Raw genomic sequence first — 19,033 nt, forward strand, 5'->3', positions numbered from 1 at the left:
CATAGATACTTTGTGGTTGCGCAACCACACAGGACGGGTGGGCTTCAGTCTCTGATATCTCGCTGAACTTGGTCGGGTAGAACACCACCAACCTCGAGGTGTTCGGGTAGTAGCGCTTTTCTTGCCCTCTTCCATGCTACTGGCTCCGACCCTCTAGGATGTCGATGCTGCAGAGGCTCGCCTCTGCATAACCATTCTCCTTCCTCCATAAGAATCTCTCCTTATGCACGTCACAGGAATAAACAAGACAGTGTCCTTCGTTGACCATGGCATTCAGGTTGTGTTCAGCATTACCTGTATCCAATAGAGTTAACAAAGGATCTTTGTGGAATATAGTCATCATGGGAGATATTAAAGTCTTTTCCACATCCATCTATATATGCAGAAAGAGTGGTTTGGACTGGGAGTGCCACTCTGGAATGAAAGTCCCACTTACCCAGAGTCTTAGGGAGGGCCTTGCGTAGCGGGCTCACCTTCCTATTTATTTATTTGAATTTATAAAGCGCCCAACGGCCGGGCGGCATTGTGGCGCTGTTACAGCATATTCACTTAGTACAGGTACATTTACATAGCGGTTATACAGATTTGGGAAATAACTTTATGTAGTAGAACTGGTTAGGCATTGTAGGAGTAGTTAGTTAAATAGATTTGTTTTTAGCACCTTTCTGAAAGCTGTGAGGGATTCTTCGTGGCGTAGGTTTGGGGGGGGGGGGGAACTGCGTTACAAGCTTTAGGGGCTAGTACGTCAAAGCTCGTGCCACCTGCTTTGGCTCTGTTGAAAACTGGAATTGGTAATAGGTGGGAGTATAGGTCCCGTCTTGGCCTGTGGATTGGAGCAAGGTGTATTCTTTCAGTCAGGTAGGCAGAGGCTGTTTTTGCAATGCATTTGTGAGTGATCGTGAGGGCTTTAAGTGTTATGCGTTCTTTGATAGGGAGCCAGTGGGCATCTTTTGTTGCCGGTGAGATGTGTTCTCTCCTAGGGATGCTGAGGGCCGCTCTGAGGGTGTTTTGAGCCGTTTGGAGTTTGTTAATGTTTTTAGCGGAGGTGCCTAGGAGCAGGACGTTGCAGTAGTCACGTTTTGCGCCAATGGTGGCTCTGGCGATGTTGGGGCAGTTGGTCGGTGATAACGGAGGTTTTACTGTGTTTATGATTTTTATTGTGAGTGCAGCTGAGCCTCATAGGGGCTAGCTCCTATTTGGGGAGAAGGGACAACTTGTCCAGGTTGGTCACAATCTGCTCGTGACTTATATAGTGTTGGGTATGGGAACCCGAGCGTTATGGAGATTTTTACACACTCCTCTGGTGTGGGATATGCAACAGTCTAACCTAATGGCGAGACAACAAATTAACCAAAAGGGGAGGTTAAAACTTGCTAATGATGATAGCAATGGGAGAGTGATCAGGCTTAATTTAAGTAGGGAGACGGGCCGGTAAAGAAGGAGTTATTCTACATAATTAACCAAATTTAAAAAACACCCAACACTAGTATATTGAAATAATCATACACTTAATTTAAACTGATAGTTAATGTGTGTGACTTTAATAAAGTATCTTCGGTGCACACTACATGATAGAACAGAAGGTCACAGAACGGATGTGGGCTAGCAGTTTGGGCTAAACTGCCCCTTTTGGAGGTGGAACCAATCCTTATTTACACATGGCCTGTCCCCTACTCCTATTGTATTGACCCGGCAGCCAAAACAATGACGGTCAGGTGGTTTGCCTAGAGCAATGCCCATGGTTTTGATGGATTGAAAATCTTCCAGCAGTCACCCTTCGGTTTTGTTCATATTTCCAGTACATTAACCGCGCACAACACTGTCGGTGTACATTGTGTATATAGCGCAACGTTCACCACCTAGGTCATCTGTTAGCAGTGGTTCCAAGGTGGCGATGGAGGCCCAGGGAGGTATTTATTGTTGAAATAACCATGTTTTCAGGGCTCACCAAAGGTCAGCAAAACGCTAATCCTGCAGTAAAGCCGGTTCCAAAGAACTGTGTTGCAAACCCATTACCCCAGTTGCACAGTTGCTAAAAGAAAGATTGAGAGTTGAATACTGGGTGAAAAGCAGAGGTTTCTGAATGTGTTTTTAGTGATGGAATTTAGTCTCGACGAAATGAGGCCCCGTTTTGCAGTATGCACAGGTCTTGAATTCAAGCAGTTTTTCAACAGGCAAGCAGTAGAAGTAGGGTTGCGCACGGGACATATCTGTTTGCAAGTGCAGGATTCGCAAACCATTGGAGACTTCGGAAAGGCAAGCGTTGAGGGCCAACGTACATGCTGTTACCATAGTCAAATCTGGAGAAAATAAGGGTGTTAAACACTGCATCTTTAGGGGGAATAGGAGGAAAGGAAGGACTGGCTTGAGTTAGGAAGAGAGAGAGATCCACATCTAGCTGCATGTCCAGAATGTTATATTGTTGCAGGAGGTTTTGTTTAAATATTCAGGCAAACTTCAACAGTTGTCAATGTGCACCTGGCTTGAAGAAATTTGCATGCATTCCTGACGGGATGAATATGTGGTGTTCTTCGTGAAGAAAGAAGTTCTAAACTAAGAAATACTGCCAAACAAAGAAAAACATTAGATCACACTCACCCATGACAGATGTCAAATTCTGTCCCTTCGCCATGCCTGTGTCGACAGTGCACTGCTCCAGCAGTTGACTTTCCAACTCCCTAAGAGATTGCAAACCTAGGAATTAATAACTGTGTACAAAAAAAACGTAATCACTGCATTGTTTCGATTTTCACATTTCATCTCAATGTACTGGCACAAGTGCTTAGCAGGCTTTTTTCATCACCCCAATTAACTTGTGTGGCTACTGCCGATGTTGATGGAAATGCACTTGTTCTCTGCCTTTGCATTATGTTTTTATGAAATTGTGTCACATATGGCCTCAAAAATCCACCAACTTGAAGATAGTTCAAGAGCTTTTATGTTGAATCTTGAATAGGGTCTTCCCTATCTTGTGGCTTCCATAGCCCAGACATCCCCAATTCTTAAGATGTTCGCTAGATATCTGTAGCCCCTACAACATCAAGGTCTGCCTGTCTAAGCGCGAGGACCTAAAGGCTTGTCGCTCTAGGATCAACAAAGCATAAAATAAACAGTGTTGCATAGCAATTTGCATTGGTTGTCCTAGTAGGGCCCAGTATGCCCAAAGATGTGAAGCCGATAGTCCCTGAATTGCCCTCAGAAAGCCCATGAATGAGGGATGCTTGATCCAGACAAACCTTCAGTCACCTGCACTGTTAGGGAGAATTCTCAGAAATGTGCTAGTTCCCTCTGCCTTAGAGAACCCCAGCTCTTTTTGCTGGACTTTTGGACTTTTAAGTTCTAACCTGGAGAGAGTGAGACCCTATTCCCACTCTCTCATGCATTTTTCTGTGACTTGGACTCTGTGTTTCAATTGACTTTGGAGTCTGACAAACCCCATAGGCATCATCTTTACATTGTGACACACAGCACCTTCAGTGCAGTGGCACAGGGAAGTCTCCTAGATTTCCCAAAGGTTTAAATACCTTCTCTTGGATAAAGTACTGTTTCCAAGAGCTGTGAAGTGAAATTGACTTTACTTACATGCATAAATGTCTAGACCGAGCATAGACCGAGCACACACCATCTTACAATAGGGTGCTGGAGGGGTTACTTAGTATCCCCTTTGTCTAGTTTCTCATTTAACATTTTTATGTTACCCTTTCTACAATTAATGGCTGATGGCAGTGGTTTACGTTTTCCTACCATTGGGTGTTTTTACCACAGGCTGCAATTGCAGCTGCATTAAGACACCCATGGGTGCCCATTTTTCCAAAAAGGGCCTGGTCTTCTTGTTTCGGCATTGCTTGTTGGTTAAGGTCCTTCTTGAGATTTACTCAGAGCGCCAAACCAGGTTTTGATTATATTTTATTTCTATCGCACTGCTGAATTGAAGTTTGCCCATTGCTGCCGCCGAACTTCAAATTGTAGTGCAGGAGTCCCCAGACGTTCTCCCTCTTGTCCCCACCACTTAGGAACAACAGGATCTGCAGAGCTACACAGGAACAGAAGCCAGCTGGAACCATTTCTTACAGCCAAAGATACTGTAAGGTTAAGAGGACTTACCCCTTGTTGTGTAGCCTCACTTGTTCTCAGTTGATACTTGTCTTGGTTGCCATTGCAGAGTTGCTTGCAGCTTTGCCCCTCACAAGCCTCCCAGCTTGTGGCCCTTCAAGTGAATCTTATTTCTACAAACCTTTCTAAAAACATAGTATAAGACTTTCTCACCTGCAAGAAGATATTCAGCTCCCCTTGACTTTGTTCAACTAACATTGGCTTTCCTAGCTCCCTGAGAGTCTTTTCTTAGCTCAGACTTTGTGCTTTTGCCTTTCCCCCAGGAAACGGTTAATTTACTTTGCATTGGAGGGTTCAAACGTGCTTACTAGTTTATGAATGATTTGTTAACCTTTGTTTTATTCCCATATCTACTCCTTTGCACCAAACTCAGTATTGTTCTAAATGTACCAGTGATAAATCAATGTCCACAATGCCACAGCTATTCAAGTCACCTGAGGGTGTAGGAAGGGTCTGTGTGCCATCCCCAATGGGTATCATCGGATGTAGAGAAACAAAGTGTGCTTGAAGTATATTTTAAGTCTTACATGTTTTGCTCCCTTCTGAAGAAGGCTTATATAACAGTGAAATAAATTAATAATTTTTTTTATCAAGAAACCAAGTCTTTTTATGTGAATAAATGTCATTGTAAAACTCTTGTTACAACCTTAGAGCTCACATTGACCGCTCTTGAGATCAGCCTGGTGGCTCAGCCACACTACCAACCTGTGTAGTACAGACTTATGCCAAAGGTTGGGTTACCCATTACCAAGAGGACAAGGTTGGTGTAGTCCCCCAAAGGGTACTGCCCACAAACTTGGCCAACATGCACCAAGCCAGGTGAGGAAACCTTACTTGCGTCCAAAGCACAAACGTTGAGAGTGAAATTCATGGTTGCATTTGGTCAGTGATTTACCAGATGTTCTTTGAAGAGTAAGGTCTTCAGGTCCTTCCTGAAGTGTAGGATGGAGCCCACCAGGTAAGTTATTCAAAGGACAGGGTGTTTTCTTTATTCTACAGTTTCTTTATCCCAGTCTGGCAACGTCGTAACCTTTGGTAGTGCACCGTCCTCTGGAGATGCTAGATTTCTCTGCCAGATACAGTGGGGTTTTGGTTGAGACTGCTTTCTAGGCAATACAGGCTATCGTGAACATGATGCATGTTTGAAGGGGTAGCCAGTGCAGCTCCTTGAGGTTGGGGGTGATATGGTCAGAATTTCTCAGACCTGTGATGAGGCATGTGGCTGCATGGTGGACGGCTTTCAGAGAGGGCTATGGTGGTACATGGGATTCTAGCTAGAAGGGACTTCCACCGTCCAGGTGGGAGTTGACTAAAGCTTCGACAACTGTTCTGAAATCTGGTGTTGGGGATGAAAAGCTTGACTTTGCAGAGGTGCGCAATATGATGCCATACTGTTTGGGTCCTCTTGGCAATGTGCGTTATGACTGAGAGGTCAGTCTATGGTAAATCAGGGAGATTTTGCAGTGGACGAGATTGGAGTGGTGAATTTGAACTTCATGTCTGTCAAGAAAACTCTGTACTTGAGCATGCTTGGGGAGGTTACCTGGGAGAAGGAACTCTGCCTTTGTGATGGATGAGGTACAGACATTTCTGGAGTTGAAAGATGTATTTGATACAATTGATCTTAGGTAAAGGTACGAGTCCTCTGCACATCAGTGTACCTTAAACTGGTGTTGGTGAGAATTTCCCTTAGAGGATCCACATAGAGGATGAAAATGACAGGGAGCAGATGCAGCCTTGTGTAATTCTGCCGTAGCTAGGTGGTTCTGGGCTCTCTGCGGGCCCATCTGGATGAGTCGGCCTCTGTTGGAGAGGTAGGAGGCGAAGCACTTCAAGACTGTTCCATTGAAGACTAAGCGCATGGTGTGAGATTGAGGAGGCTTTATGGTCAGTGGTATCGTCGGTGTGACTCCCACATGGAAGGCACATAACTACACTAGATGCCGATTACCAAAGCATGTAATGGAGGCTCTGATCGATTAGTAAAGAAGGGATGCGTTCCTCCAAATGCATGCCTTGAATCCGGCGACATGCAACCTTGGCAGTGAAAGGGAGGTATTCTAAAAGAATTTAGATTAAAACTATGAAAAAATGAGTTAACTAAAAAAAAGTGTGAGGCGTTTTCACAGGTTCCCTCCTCTTCCCAGAGGCTTTAGCCTGGTTATTCACTCCTGGCTTTAAAGTCAGCATAATTGGAAGACCGTTTGTTCCTTTCCTTGGCATGGGGTTGGCTCAGGGTTCAAGCCCATGGGCACCAGATCCTGTGAGCTACACCTAGGAAAGAAGGCTCTACTTGGCTAGGTTCTTTCACTATGCTGTCGTTTCCAACGAAACTGCCGATGCGAGTACTGATCCCCCGACTGCTCCCATCCAACTTGGGGAAGCCATCCGCAACCTGATCCTTACTCTGGAGGTGGCATTATAAGGGAGGATCACATGGGAGGAGATGGCTGTCGGGGAGAAGTGGTAACTCCCTTGGGAGAGACAGTATTCTTTGGCATGTTGTCAATGGGCAAGCCCCTCCCACGTTAAAACCCAAAGAACACTATATGAGAAAGCACCTAGACAGAAGATCAAGGTACTTACTCCGGGTAACGTTCTTTCAACTGGAGGTTCCTCCCCCATTATTCCTCATCTTTTGATATGTTCGTCTCCAGCGTCAGCTGGTTTGGAAAAGAATATTTCGGAGAGGGCGTTGTGTGTCGATGCAGTCGACTCGTCCCTCGAGGGCCGCAATGTCATCACTGGTACATTTAGCATGCGCACCGCCCGTTAGATTCAGTTCTGTTTTTACGCCCCTTTTCTTGCAGAATTATCAGCATTAGTGTGCCCATGGCAGTGTAAGACCCAGAAAGAGTGTAAAGTGTAATGCATGGAAATTCTACTGCAGAGTAGGTTGGGAGGGGCGAATGCATGTGAGGAACATCCAACAGAAAGCACTTTCTCAGGGATAAGTAACTTGTTCTTCGAATGGATTGTGTCCTCCTATGTATTCCTCATCTTTTGATAGACTCCCAAAGCAGTGTCCGATCAGGAGGGATTAAGAATTTCAGAATGTACAACCGCCTTCCCAAACCCGCTTTCCTGGCCTGAGGATGAATCCAGACAGTAATGTTTACTGAAGTGTGAATGGAAGACCATGTGGCTGCTGCACAAATATCATGCATCGGCACCCAAGGCGTTTCCAAGCCCCTTGTGGAATGGGCTCCAAGGCCTTCTGGGGCATCTTTCCCAGCCAATCTGTAGCATTTTTAACACCGAATATAATAAAATCTAGACAAAGTTTGACTTCAAGTCTCAACTCTTGACATGTATACCCAACAAAAAGTTGGTCAGCTTGACGTGACTTAACCATCAAGTTGTAAAAGATAAAAGCTGGTCTTGGATCAAATCTATGCAGCATTTCCTTATCCTTGCCAGGATGTGCAGGAGGATAAAAAGATGCAAACACAATTTTCTGGGATAAACGAAAATCCAATACAATTTTTGGCAGAAAAGGTGGTTTGATTTTAAGAACTAACCTGTCCTTGAAGATGGCAGTACATGGAGGCTTGCAAGATTAGGCCTGAAGTTTGCTCACCCTGCGGGCTGATGTGAACGCAACTGAAAAGGATGGTCTTGAAGGTCAGCAATCTTATTGGACATGAATGGAGTGGCTCAAAAGGAGCGTACATAAGGAATTTTAGAAAAAGATGAAGGTCCTAAATCGTAACCTGAAATGGAGATGGACGCAACACGTTAGTAAATCCCTATAGAAATTGTATGACCAAACGTATCTTGAAGCATGATACCTACTCTAAAACGCGCTTGAAGATTGAAAGTGCAGCCAAGTATCCTTTAATGGTCCCAATATGGAGCCGCAGATTTGCCAAACCTAACAAAAAGGACAACACCATAGGTGTACTGCACATAAAAGGGTCCATATATTTTTCCCTACACCGGCTGTAGAATCTTTTCCAAAGTCAGCAATACAAGGATTTTGTTTCTGCCCAAAAGCAAAATCCCCATTACGATTTCCGGGAGGTCCCAATCCTTATACTTCAACCTCTCAGAAACCATTCATGAAGGTTGTGCGTCTTTATCTCAGAATAGAGACCCCAACCCTCCTCTTGCGAGAGAAGGTCCCCTCTTTGCAGAAAACTAATTGGAGGTGTAAGGAAGGCATGCATCAAACAGTAGGAAAGACAACAGACCACATTTCAAGTGTGTTTATTGAACTTCAATTGGGTTTGAAAAACGCCTATCTAATCCCAAGTCTAAAGATGGGAGCAAGCTATGACCATCAAAATAATAATAATGCAGTCCTAGTGGTGTCTTGACAACATAAAATGGCCTAATGCCAATAAACCAATTGCCAATCCTTACTTCCAAATACAAATTGTGTAGGAAACAATGTTATACAAAAGATAAGTGTTCCCTTCCCTGGGTTTTCAGCATGGGACAAGGCGGCACACTTGAGCTTAGCACATACTCTGGCTTTTCTAGCACGAGGATGCAGTGAAAATCTCAGTATCATGGCTTTCTGTGCCAAAGTCTCTATGCCATTCAAAGTCTCTTACTTCAGAGAGCCTGATGCGACAAACAAAGTTCCTTTCTCCTCAGGATTCTCACATGCACAATTTCTCTGACGATTCACTGTTCACCCTGGGTCCCCCTCTGCAGGGTTCAGACCCACTCACTCCGCCAGGCTCGGACCAATTAATCTTGTTTTCAAAATGTCTTTACGGTATCAAAATCGAAGACCTTGGACTGTGCGCAGGATTTTACTTGACCCATTGCAGGGCCACTTTGATTTACAGTTCTTTACAACATTTTGAAATTCACTTTTGAGACTTCTCAGCTGGATACCTTAGAGCACACACGCGGTGCCGGACAACTCGGTCAAAAGTATTGCATCTTTTCCTTTCAAAGTTCAAATACTCATTAGCGGTTAAAAACTTTACTGGAGTCTTTTATCACATGTGTTTTAACAATGTTTGTTCCTGCACTCGCCATACAATGCGTTTTTGAAATTTTAATTTTAAATTTTAACAATACCACAATACATTAAAAACATCAATGTAATGCAAAAATAAACTATATAGAAGATTACAAATCACTGAACACAAATTCCACCCCACCCCCAATCTTAGAATTCACATCCGAACATTTACAATTGTCATTTTCAGTATATTGAAAGAAATCTCCCCCATATCTTATTAAATAGCATTTTCTTGTCTTGTCTTTTGTATAAAAACTTTTCCACATCAGCCAGACAATGCATTTCATGAAACCAAAAATCTTTGTGTAAGGTAGTAGCATTTTTCCAATTCCTTAAGATGATTTTTTTTCCAATCATGGCACCTCTATATAACCATTTCTTCTGGCATTGTGTTAGATCTAACAAGTTATCATCACAACCCAAGACCAGTGTTTGAAAATCAAGCTCAATCCCCTCATTCAAAACCTTCTCAAAGATCTCTCCTAATTCCGTCCAAAATGCTCGCACCTTCCTGCAGTTGATGCTTGCAACCTTGGCTTAAACACAGACAGGTCTTGTAACGGTCTACACAACCCACCGGCTGTGTTGATTTTACTGATGCTTTGTTCTTGGAGCCAAGGATGGGACCACAGCGGCTGCTGCTTCTTCTTCTTCTTCTTCTTCCCGCCTTGATTAATGATTTGGGAGAGCACCAGGTATCTGACACACAATGCAGGATTCTTCAGCCTGGTTTCCTTGCATTATGCTTTCCAATTTTGAGGGGGCTTGAAAATAACGGTTCCTTGTCGGAAAGGTCAAGTGAATTTCCCTCCTTGCGATCCCCTGTTTTGCCGTCTTTCTTCTCTCATTCTGCAGCCTTCTTGAAACTGCTGTTTCCTCATGTGCTTTGCCTCACTCAGAGTGTGCTCTCAAGCTCCACCTTTTATCTGTGTGGGGGAAGTTTAATGCAAATCAGGCGTGAGTAATTGTCAGCAATTGCCTGACCTCATCTGACCAATGCATTGGGAAATGTCAGGTACACGGCTCGGGTGTTAATCCATTTTCTCTCATAGCGGGCTGTCCGTGTGAAAGTGTTTGTGTTGTAAAGGGGTGGGGAATAGAGTTCCTAAGTATCCTAACTGGTAGGATAGGGTAAAGGTGTTACAGGGTGGGGGAATACCACGTCTCACCATCTGGTGTCCCACTCCCTGAAGACCTCTCACCCAGGTGATCCTCCTGCACTGGTTCGCCCCCGGGAACTGGATCCAAAAGCGATGACGTGTCCTGGCCACCTGGATGACAGATCCCGGGGAGTAGTGGGTGAGACACCTTCTGGTTTCTCAAAGAGGGCAGATGTACATGTCGAGAAGGTCTGGGTACCCTGTCCTCCAGGCCCAATCCGGGGCAATTAAGCGCATGGATTTCGTGAACTTTCTCAACCTGCTGATCATCTGAGAAATTATAGGGACTGGAGGAAACCCGTATAGGAGTGGGAACTCCTAGTCCAGTACGAACACGTCTTCTGGAGCCCCTCTTGGGGAAAATTCCCTGGAGAAGAACAGTTTGCACTTCCGGTTGACACTGGTCACGAACAGAGCCACTTGAGAGTTTCCCCAAAGGGTGACAATCTCTTGAAGGACTTTCTGATCTAGTTCCCACTCGTGGGAGACTATGCCCTGCCTGCTCAGAGCGTCCGTCGCCATGTTCTCCTTTCCGGCTAGGTGAACCGCCGATAGGATTGCTTCTTGAAATGCCCAGAACCAGAGCTGCATCGCCTCTCTACATAGTGGTGGTGAACGTATGCCTCCTGTCTTGTTGAGGTAGTACATGGCCCCTGTGTTGCCCGTCATGTGGGAAACCTGAAGGTGTCTCATCTGCTAGTCCAAGGATTTATCGTCCAGGTGGCCAGGACATGGCCATCGCTTTTGGATCCAGTTCCTGGGGGTGGACCAGTGAAGGAGGATCACCTGGATGAGGGGGTCTACAGGGAGTGTAAGTGGGACATCGGATAACGAGACGTGGTGTCTCCTTCCCTGCAACACCTTTACCACATCCTACTAGGTAGGACACATAGAAACCTGCCCCTCCTTTTCCAACATGAACACTTTCTCACGGACAGCTCACTGTGAAAGAAAACGGACCAACACCCGAGCCATATCCCCGGCATGTCCAAATACAATGGTTAGGCAGGGTCAGGCAATTACTGATCATTACACACACCTGACCACACGGATAAAAGACAGAGCACGAACGCACACTAAGCAAGGCAAAGCTCACAAGGAAGCAACAGTTCCAAGATGGCAGTTTAATACAAGGCGAAAGATGGCAAGACCAAAGAGGATTGCAAGGAGTGAAACGCCTGTGACCTTTTCACAGAAAGGCCCCAACTTCATGAGCCTTCGAGAATAGGAAACGTAAGACGTGGAATTAAAGCTTGAAGAATCCTGCATTGTGTGTCGGAAGTACCCAGGGTTCTCCCGCGTAGATAGTCAAGGCAGGGAGAATAGTTTTCTGCTGTGGTACTGTCCTTGGCTCCTAAAACAAAGCAGCAGCAGTGAAGTCACAGCCAGTGAGTGAGTTAGTTTGTTTATTATTTATAATGCGCATCATACCCAGGGGTAGCAGGGTGCAGTAGTTACAAGTATATGCGAAGTATGGCAAAGTTGGGGAGACTGATACAAGACCGGTCTTTGTGGAAAACAAGTTTGCAAGCAGCAACATTGTATAAATAAAATTGAACAGTTTATGAATCGCATGTGGCAAGCAACGCAAATAGAATAGCAAAAGCAGATGAGTGACTGAATTTTGAAACTAAGAAACAATACCATAGACAGAATGGTCCAGCCTCACATGAGTGCTCATTCGAAAGTCTGTTAGGTATCCAACTGAAAGGTGATCAATGTGAAAAGGAAAGGAATTGTGAAATCGAAGTAGTCCCGCAATGGGTCAAGCTAAACCCTGTGCACAATCGAAAAATTGGTCCGAGCCTGGCCGAGGGAGACAAATTGTATTAAAAAGCGATCTGAGCCCGGATGAGCGGGATCCAAGGTGAACAGAGAATCACCTAAAGTGAACAATTGTGAAAATCTAAATAGGAAAATAACTCTGCTTTGTTGACAGGTTGCCAAGCAACCACACTGTCTCCGCATTGGGGATACCCTTGTATATTTGCTACTGTATCCCGCAGGAAGGTGCAAGCCGGCACCCTACTTAAGGCATGAATCTGTCCGTGCCGCTGGGCCACGGCATGCTGCCGGACCATCTCCAGCAGTGCACTGACGCCAGACATGAACCACTGGGATCCGCGGTAAGAAAAGCCTGCTACCTATAACTCCGTCTGAACGTTAAATCACTTGCAACCTTGTTCCCCTACCCCTGCGGCTGCATATGCAAATACCCCGTCTCTCTCTGTTCGCCGATTCCCATGACCCGATTCACTATCCACTCTGCGACTATGACTAGCACGCATTTGGCTGTCCATGACTTCCAATCCAGACTCTTTGTGCAAACAATGCCTTGCGATTTCTCATTTGCTCAACGCTGACCCATTCGTCAACCTTTGTCAATCACTGCCGATATTGTCATCTGCTAGCTTCACCGTATAACCATGCTTTCTAGATGAACTTTGTCTCCCAGCTTAGCTTGTTTCTCCAGCTGCAGTAAGAAGCATGGTTAATGTTGCGAATGACCTAGCATTACCATTACCGTGGTTACTGCATACCGCCTGACATCTGTGATACGAGTTATTACACAATGCTGAACTAGTTATGTTGCCGAATACATCACTAGAATGTTATATATATACACCCCCTCTTTACACGACCAATGTTTTTGTTGCCCAACCTTTACCTAATGCAGAACCAGCTTATGTATGCGCTTAGCGTCCATTTTCTCCTGTTGCATGATTGTAGCCTACTTGTAGGAATAATGCTCACTAGCCCATTGCTCAATTTTGAATTAGCCTACCTGTATGCATAGGGTTCTCTGGCCCATTGGTCAAATTCGAACTAGCCTACTTTTATGCATAAGTGTTCACCGGCCCATTGCTCATACTGGTAAGCCCACTGCTGCTCCAACTATTACACTGTACCACTATACTACTGCTTGTACCTCATGTAACACAGTACAGCTTCCCAGCTGTGGATACACTACACAGTTATTGACCTCTAACACACAATGTACGCCACCAACATCCTACATCTACACTTAATGTGTGCCTTACTAGTATTGGGTCAACTGACAAGCCCTACTGGTCACATTACCACTCCAGCGCCCTACCAATCAATGACTATATCATGCCAACTACCATAAAAGCCATATTTATGCCTCCTTTACCCCCAATTTAACAGGATTATCCAATACGGTATATCCACTACAGTGCCTGAAAAGATCATGCCTGACAAGAAATCTCAAACAGATCATATATATTCCAATAACATTAACCAACAATTGTCCGATAACCTTCATCCCACCTTGGGTTTATCCAAAACCAACACAACATGCCACACACTAATCAGAAATAACAGACTTCGATCCAGGCTGACTAGACTTCACAAACCACCTGTCACTAAGACCTACATAGAACAAAGCAAAGCATGCCTACATAGCCTGCCTATAGACAAATCTATTTGTAATCCGGTTACCACACTAGCCACTCCTACATTGGCTGACCTGACCACAAAGAAACAACAGAGTAAACATCCCTCTGTAAAACTTGATGAAGAAGCAAGCAAGTGCATTTTCATCTACCCTATTGAAAAAAAGGAATAACACGTCCCAGACCTCAAGGGTGCACTGATCAACGCCAGATCACTAGTGGTGCATGCCATCGAGATAGCTGACCTAATGACCTGCTAGCCATAACAGAAACTTGGCTACATGCAGCAGCAGGCCCTGCCCTCATGCTCGCAGTGCCTAATAACTACTCTATCCCCAGAGCAGACAGGACAGATGCTCGTGGTGGAGGCTTAGCCATCATAGCCAAATCCAACCTCAATTTAAGACGAATCCCTTCAATTGACACCAAATCTTGTGAATCTCTTATGGCCAAAATACCCATATCCGACTCACAAACGTACTATTCACCTAATATACAGACCTCCAGGCCCCATCCGCGCCTTCGAGGAAGATAGTTCCACTATTTTATCTGATAATCTGAAAACTTCCTCCCAAATACTCCTGCTGGGGGATCTCAACCTGGGATTCAATGACCCTAAAGACCAGAAAGTCCTAGCTGTCTTCAACGTGCTCAAGGAACTCGGCCTCTTCGAAAGAGTGTCCCTCCCCCGCCCCCCCCGATAAAGGGAAAACACTAGATTGGGTAGCAGACTTTAACTGTAATGCCTCAATCACCGCCATTACCCCCAGCTTTGGACTGATCACCACCTCCTAACCTTTACACTAGCTGCCAAAATGTTGTCACCTAAAAATAACCCAGTAAGCTCTGCCTATTCAAACCAGGAATATAAAGAACATCACGACTGACAAGCTCATATCCCTACTGGTACCGTCCCTTAACTCAATGCCAGAGTCCACTGACCCATCTACCCTAGTAGATGCCAACAATAAAGCTATGACCGAAGCTCCAGATACCATTGCTCCACTAAAAATGAGAAAAAGCAAACCCAGAGCCCACAAACTCGTGGTTCACACCAAGAGCGGAAAAAAGAAAATGTGAAGTTGCTTGGAGACACCCTCTGATGAAAACAAATCCAACCTCACCAACATCTCGTCCCGCTACAAGAAAGAAATAATACTTACAGAAAACGAAACTTATAAACAGGATTCTCCAAGCCAACTCAAGTTCAAAGGAATTCTTTGTAATCCTTAAAGAGCTAGAAACCCCGATTCCAGTGCCAGACAACTGCTTGAAAGAAACTCTGGTGCTCTAATGTTCAGCAAGCACTAAACAATGTTACGTCACTCCAGGCCAAAATCGCCATTGAAAAAGATGAATATTACCAACACTGATAGACCAGCCAATACTCCTTCACAATCAAATAAACCAGAACAACGCTTTAACTTTGGGAAAGTCTCAATCTTAGAGTTGAAAAAACTATCCTCACCCTAAAACCACCAAATTGTCAAGGAGACAAATGTCCACCCCAAATTATTAAGGATGCAGCAAGAGACCTCTCTCCCTTCATAACCAAGCTAATCAATGCCTCCTTCACCATTGGTCCGCTCTGAGCAATAGGACTATGAAGGTCTTCTCGCCAGCAGCAGCAGATCCTATTCCTATTACATGTCGGGTGCCACAGAGATCTTGTGTCTCACCCACTTTGTACATATTTACTAAGCCCCTTTTCGATGATCTGGACCACCTGGGTGTCACCTACACTAACTATGCAGATGACACCCAGATTCTCAGACCGCTTACCGGGGGATTATGACAAGGATTTGGCCATGGTAAACAAAATCTCTCATCATCCAGGCATGGATGGCTGTCCATGGACTATGTCTGAATGATGACAAAACTGAGCTCATCATTCTAGGGACTGCTTCCACCCTCAACAAACTGATCCAATTACACCTCATTTAATATTGATGGCAACAGGATTAAAGTTGCCAAAGAGGTAACACTCCTGGGCTTTTACATTGACTCCACCCTCTCAACGCTATGGCATCCGGAATAGGACAAAAAGTCTGAAGCCCAAAAGTCTGACCCCTATTTTTTATATACCAAGGTTCAAATTGACTAAAGCTGGAGGAAGCAGCTTCCCAGTCAAAGCAGCTCTATGGAACTCCCCCGCCCCCCCGCCCCCCCCGCCCCCCCACCCCCCTTTTCCTGAGGGCAGATCAAACCTTTCAAAAATTCTAACACCACCTTGGAATGGCTCCGAGAAAACGACCACTAGTCTGTCCACTAGACTGACATCTCCCCCGCTCACCACTTTCTGGACTCTTGTAAATAGAAAACACAAAGCCTATCCTTACGATGCTCTTTAACCTGGTAACCTATGCATCAATGCGCTGCCTGTACTTATTTCACACATACACCCCTCTAACTGTATGATTATAGGTAAATACTGTAATCCCTGCCTCCAACTATATGATATATGTACATTCTGTAATCCTTCCTTACTTCCTTCCTTCTTATCTGCTTGTAATTATGTAACTTTTCCTGTATAACACTGCTTGCTATCTATGTAACCTCAAGCTGAAAACATTCCTGTATCTGCTGCGCCTTGATACCTTTGGGTCTGGTGCGCATTACAAATACATAAACAAGTCGTTTATTTGGTTGCCTCAGGCCCTCTGAATGAAGAGACTCTGAGAAGCAAAGAGACTTGCGCAAAGAAGACCCTGATGCTAATGATTGCACTGTATCCTCGCACTAAAGCCGCCAGAGACTGTGTGAAGTGAAGCGCCTTGTCCCGTGTTGAAAATGTGGGCAAGGGAGGCCAACGGCCTGAACATACTGGCATATAATTTTGTGAACCCTTTTTCTTAACACCGTTTCCCACACTATTTGTATTTAGAGGAAATGATTGGCATTAGGTTTATTAGTATAGGCCCTTTCATAGCGACAAGACATAAGACCGCGTTATTTGAAGGTCATAGCTTGCTCCCATCTGCAGATTTAGGATGAGATGGGTGTTTTTCAAACCCCTTTTTGAAGTTCAATAAACATCCTTGAACTCTGGTTACTTGTGTCCGTCTTACTGTTCATTCCATTATCAAGACATTCTTTCCCCGTACAGAGGGCAGAAAGTCCTTCAGTGCTAGTCTGATTGCCCTCAGCTCCAAAAGGTTGATGTGTAGTTTGTACTCCGATGAAGACCAACGACTGCCGATTGTCAGATGGTTGGCGTGGGCTCCCCACCCTGTGGGTGAGGCGTCAGTCACTATGGTTATCTCCGGCCATGGTTGCCAAAAGGATCTGCCTTCACAGAAGATCCTGTGCGACTCTCCTTGTAACCTGAAGGTCTGACTTCTTGCCTGAGAAGCGAGACCACTGCGTCCTGAGAGCCCACTGGAGGGATCTCATTCTCAGGCGAGCCTGTGGCACCAGGAAAATGCAGGATGCCATGAGGCCGAGCAACCTTAAAAAGGCAAGCAGGATGGCAGAAACCTGTGTGTATCGGCGCTGGATCCGTGAATGATGATCACATCTGGTTAATTCCCAAAAAATCAAGGGTCAGGACACTTGTAGATTTAGTCTTGATTTAATGAGAGATCACATGAGGAAAGCCAACACATGTTTCGACCGTAGCTCTTTATCAAGGTGGGTAAACAAAGCTGTTGGAGGAATTATTCTTCAGTCAATGCCCAAATAGGTCAGAGCTGTAATCTCACATGTTACGTAGTTATAAAATACACTGCAGTTGGAGAGCTCTTAGTGAGCTCTTTTCTTTTTTATTATCAGGGCTGTTGAGAGTAATTTTCCTTGGTCACAGACCAGAGCGGTCAGAGCTGTATTCTAACATGCAACTTAGTTACAGAATGACAGGTTTTAAAATCGTTAAGCTCTTTATAGGAAGACATTGAGCTTATGCGCAGAAGTCCCAAGCTAACAGATCTTTGTTTCACCATTGTCACGGTATAACCACTTGGGTTACTAATTCTCTAAAGCATAAATCTTCCGGGTACAGCCCATCTCTTGCTATGGCAACCACCACCAAGCCCTACTGTATGCCCGACACATGCCTGTACCCAGAATCGGACGCTTTTTTCATCCCTATGTTGCAAACCACTGGTTTTCAGCCAGCCTGGCTAGGTCACCGCTATCAGATGTCCATTCAGACGCCCTCCTCTAGCCGCTCAGCCGACACAACCATCTTGTGAATATCAGATAACGGGCCGCCCTGCACATACTCCAAAAATCTCAGTCCGGTCGTGTTATAGTCATCCAGCATTTTACCATACTTGTATGCAGCCTCATGTAGCATTATACATTGTCACCCATCTAGTAGTAACTGGGCATACTTCCACATTTTTCTTTGTGAAACTCAGGTCACTCACCTACAGTAAACACACTAACTCGGGACACCGCCTGTCTCTACCTGATTAGCTCCCCTCTCCGGGGGACATCCAATCTGCTTCCAGCTTACTACGGACTGCCTGGCCACTCAGCAAGCTTCTCTTATTTAATACAGGAACAAGATGGCAGACGGGATTGAAATATCACTGACGGCGCATCTTGTTCCTGCAGCCCTCCAGGTTCCACAGCTAAGCACTCCTAATGGCCCCCTTCCCCCACCCACAGTGCACATCAGATTCCCCCTTGGCTTTTGTCGCAGGCCTCGCTCCACTTGTGCATCCAACTCCCTGTGCTAAGCCACCCATCACTGAACTTAACCCACCACGGATGCACCCCACCACCCTCGTGCCATGGTAGACACATACACTGGCATTAGGGACCAATAACACCCTTAATTGTCCCTCCGCTACTCACAACCATCAACGCGCACTAAAACTGGAGCCCAGGCACAATGCTGCTAAAGAGCTATATACTTGCACTTTTGTCCCTCAAAGTCAACTGCCTTTATCTTCAAAAGGCACCATGGACATCCTATCAGGTTATTTTAGCAACCCTTCACCTCAAGCTTCAAGAACGAATCCAGGCACAGGCCATGCTTCACTGCGATCACCACAAGGTACTGGCGCAGTCCGGGAACTCCCCTCCTAACACTACTACCTAAACCGGTCCATAAATGTCTTTTCTCTCCTTCAGTTGCTAATCAGCACCCCCCCAATCAAGGTCCTCACCTACCCATACAATCTGGTAAGCACTCCAACCAGGTACTAAGTATCCATACTATTTTTAGCGATCCGTGCTAACCAGCATCTCATTTATCTCCCTCCACTCCCCACAATCCTGGTCATGCCTTTCCTTGGTGCAAAAATTCTTTTTTTAAATTGCAAAAAACAAAGTTATATTTTTTCTGTACGTTTTTATTTTTTTTTAAAACTATAACCATTCCGACATGAATTGTAGTCATGCATATAATGGAAATT

At 45.0% G+C, this 19,033-nt stretch overlaps 1 protein-coding gene across 2 annotated transcripts in view; it reads right to left on the bottom strand.

Annotated features, from left to right (window-relative positions):
* ACTR10 (actin related protein 10) overlaps window positions 1-19,033 on the bottom strand; it is a 146,204-nt gene that overhangs the window by 79,969 nt on the left and 47,202 nt on the right. For both annotated transcript variants that reach the window (XM_069638090.1, XM_069638089.1), the window contains one exon: window positions 2,599-2,678. In XM_069638090.1, the coding sequence (XP_069494191.1) occupies window positions 2,599-2,678 (80 nt within the window). The remainder of the gene's footprint in view (window positions 1-2,598; window positions 2,679-19,033) is intronic.

Source organism: Ambystoma mexicanum, chromosome 14 (assembly GCF_040938575.1).
Source record: "Ambystoma mexicanum isolate Mex_15411 chromosome 14, UKY_AmexF1_1, whole genome shotgun sequence".
Classification (NCBI taxonomy): Eukaryota; Metazoa; Chordata; class Amphibia; order Caudata; family Ambystomatidae; genus Ambystoma; species Ambystoma mexicanum.